This window comes from Prunus persica, chromosome G3 (assembly GCF_000346465.2).
Source record: "Prunus persica cultivar Lovell chromosome G3, Prunus_persica_NCBIv2, whole genome shotgun sequence".
Classification (NCBI taxonomy): Eukaryota; Viridiplantae; Streptophyta; class Magnoliopsida; order Rosales; family Rosaceae; genus Prunus; species Prunus persica.
Window position 1 is genome coordinate 19,283,321 of NC_034011.1, and position 3,149 is coordinate 19,286,469.

Sequence of the window (3,149 nt, forward strand, 5' to 3'; positions counted from 1 at the left end):
ATAATTAAAGGGTATTTTAGAAATAATGGTGGGTGGAAAGATAGGATTGTGTTTTTTTTTAAAAGAATAATGCTACTGTTACCACATTTGTATACCACATTCCCATACCACTTATGTGACAGATGAGGTGGAGAACCACATCAATTAAAATTAATTTAGCATTTTCTTTTCTTTTACGATTTATTGACACTTTTTAATTGATGTGGCTGTCCACTTCATGTGCAACACAAGGTGGTATGAGAATGTGGTATACAAACCATAAAATTATTAAATTCTGAAACAGAGGATCAAGAACCATAGAAAGCAAAAACACATTCTTTCCCTTTGAACAAATTAATTTCAAACCATAAAATTATTAAATTCTGAAATTTTGATGTAAATAGAAGGAATTATCTTACCATTATCAATTCGAAATTTAAAACAATAATTGATCAAGTACTCAAATTGGAAAACATTCCAACAAGTACTAACAAGTATATCTCAAAACATGTCATTAAGTTTTAATTTTTTTTTTAAAGGAAAAAAAAAAGGCAGACTCATAAATGATTAAAAAATTTAAAAACTGACCAAAAAAAATCCCAAATCTATGTTTTATTGAATTTTTATTTTTTAAATATTTTCAAAATATTTTTTATTTAGATCCACATGGCATGCTATTATTGGACACATGGCTCCACATACATGCCATATAATCAATTTAACAGAATTTTTATGGAATCTCACAATAGGGACCAATTTTATATACGCGGGGTAATTTCGTTAAATATCAAATGGGATAATTTCGTAAACCTCAGAGAACATTTGTGAATATATAAGGCAACTACATATTCTTCTTCTAGTACTTTATACTTTTGTTTTCCCTAACAGACTCGACCTAACCTCAGTTGCAATAGTAAAGGTGTTGAATCATCTTGGTGAGTGGGAAATGCTTCACATTCCTGAAAGGTACATAATGATCGTAGAATTTACACTCAACTTCTTTTATTGCTCCCTTATAGATGATATCATTTTTCTGTTGTGTGTTTTTATTTCTTTATAATTTTTCATAAAAACTTGATTCTGTCAGTGTCAAATGCACCAAAAGGGTAATCCTCTCTGTACATCGGGAATTTATGTTGTTATCAAGTCATCACTTCTTATAATTAATTTTTTTTATATAAGCATTTGAACATGAGACCTCTACTAGTATGCAAGTTAAACATCTTTTTTTTTTTTTTTTCTTTAGTACAAGTGACATTCATGTTTTTCATATTTCTAGCAGAAAAAAGAAGAAGAGATAATGATCATCACTTTTGATTTTAGGTTTGATTATTATTTTTAGTACAACCTATTACACGTATTCATTGGGTGCTTGAGAATTTTGAACTTCTACCCGTATGAGTAGAAATGAAACGGCAAAACCACCTGAGTTATACACTTCACTGGCTATTTTTTTTTATTACTTTACATTTAAGCATATATATATATATATATACACCATTCACACACACATGCACGCGCGCAGACTTACACGTACTCTAATTTTATGTCTCCTTGGTATACATGTACAGAATAAATTCAATTTGTTGTCTTAACTTGCCTATCTTTGGTCCAAGAGAAGATCGTTGGGTGGCAAAAAATACGATGGAAGATGGAAAAGTGAGGTTCCTTTTTCTTTGTTTACACATGTTTTTGTTTTCGTGAGATATGCATGCATTGGTTAATGTTTTTACGATTGGCATTTGCAATCAGGTTTAATATTATTTGTACCATATTTATTCACTAGATCACCTCTTTAATAGGGATTCGGACCCTTTATATTAATTTTCTCTATTAGGATTAGCTTTGATTTTTCTTTACAAATGTTTTTCAAATCAGTGGATGCTGATTCCTATAATAGAGGTGACCCCACCAATGCATGTGCGACCTATTATATTAGAGAGGTTGTCAGTAATGTGATCAATAAATGTGGTCCAAATAACAAGACCCTGCATTTGTAAGACCACATTAATGATCATCTCTTTAAAAGAGGATCCCACATACCCCACCACCGTATGTGGGATCCATCCATATTAAAGAGGTGGTGAGTAATAATGTTGTCCAAATAGCAACACCCGATACATGTATACCCATTAATTACTTCAAATTTTCTATGTTAAAATTGAGTTAATTACAGACACCCACGAACCTATCTTTCATAGACAATGGACGCCTCGAAGTTATCGGTTCCGGACTTGGATTTTGGGACAAGAGCAGTAACTGGCCTCTCCTTGATCAGGTCATACATCATCTTGAATTGATATTTGTTCAGATTGCAGCATCCATTTCAAAGAGAGGATTACTAAACTTATATCTACTTTAAAAAAAAAAATTAAGGTACGAGGAATTTGCTTCGAGTTTACAAAGGGTGCAAGAGTGCTTGTGGGCATAAGTTTTGATGATGGAGCAAAAGAGTTTGAAATCCCTACTGATGAATTGGTTGAGATTGAAATCTCTTACCACGGTCAAGTCAACATTCTTGCCGGTCTAAATTGCGAAGCAAAGAGTATCCATCACTCCAAATTGCCGGTCCAAATTGAGATGGAAAAATTGCACAGCGTTCAGATACCTGAGGCCAATCTAGAGCACTGAACAAATGAAACAAATGTAACAGTGAAACTTTATTGATATTTTGTCAACAACTGGTGTATGTTTTATTTTTTATTTTTGTTTTTGTGTGTGTAACAGTGAAACCTAACCTCAGTTGCAATAGTAAAGGTCTGAATTTCAACAAGCTTGAAAACTGATTAATATATTAAAACAGCTGTAAAACTGATTAATTAACAACAGATTTAACTAAACTGATAACAGAACCAATATAAGTTTGACAACTCAATCTTATACCAAAAGACAATAATGCCCTTCGAATCCTATCGTTACTCCCTCCTATAGGCTATCCTATAGAAGATGAGCCTTGTCCTCAAGGATATATACGGTGTATCGCACCGAAGTCCATTCGTTGTCTTAGCATGCCAACCTTTGTTTTACCTTCATTTTTATCCTTGTAAAATGCATGGATCATGTTTCTGTTCCGTGATTGTAATATATGCAATATTATACACCCTTCGATTAAAGTTTTCTTGGTTGAAATCGACTTAACCTGGCCCCATCTTTCATAGATGACGGACGCC

General features: G+C 32.6%; 1 protein-coding gene across 1 annotated transcript in view; it reads left to right on the plus strand.

Annotated features, from left to right (window-relative positions):
* The window catches only part of LOC18783108, a 7,346-nt gene extending 4,448 nt beyond the window's left edge, over positions 1–2,898 (plus strand). Inside the window, exons 9-12 of the mRNA XM_020559046.1 lie at positions 868–945; positions 1,551–1,638; positions 2,156–2,257; positions 2,356–2,898. Of these exons, the coding sequence (XP_020414635.1) occupies positions 868–945; positions 1,551–1,638; positions 2,156–2,257; positions 2,356–2,610 (523 nt within the window). The 3' untranslated portion in view covers positions 2,611–2,898. The remainder of the gene's footprint in view (positions 1–867; positions 946–1,550; positions 1,639–2,155; positions 2,258–2,355) is intronic.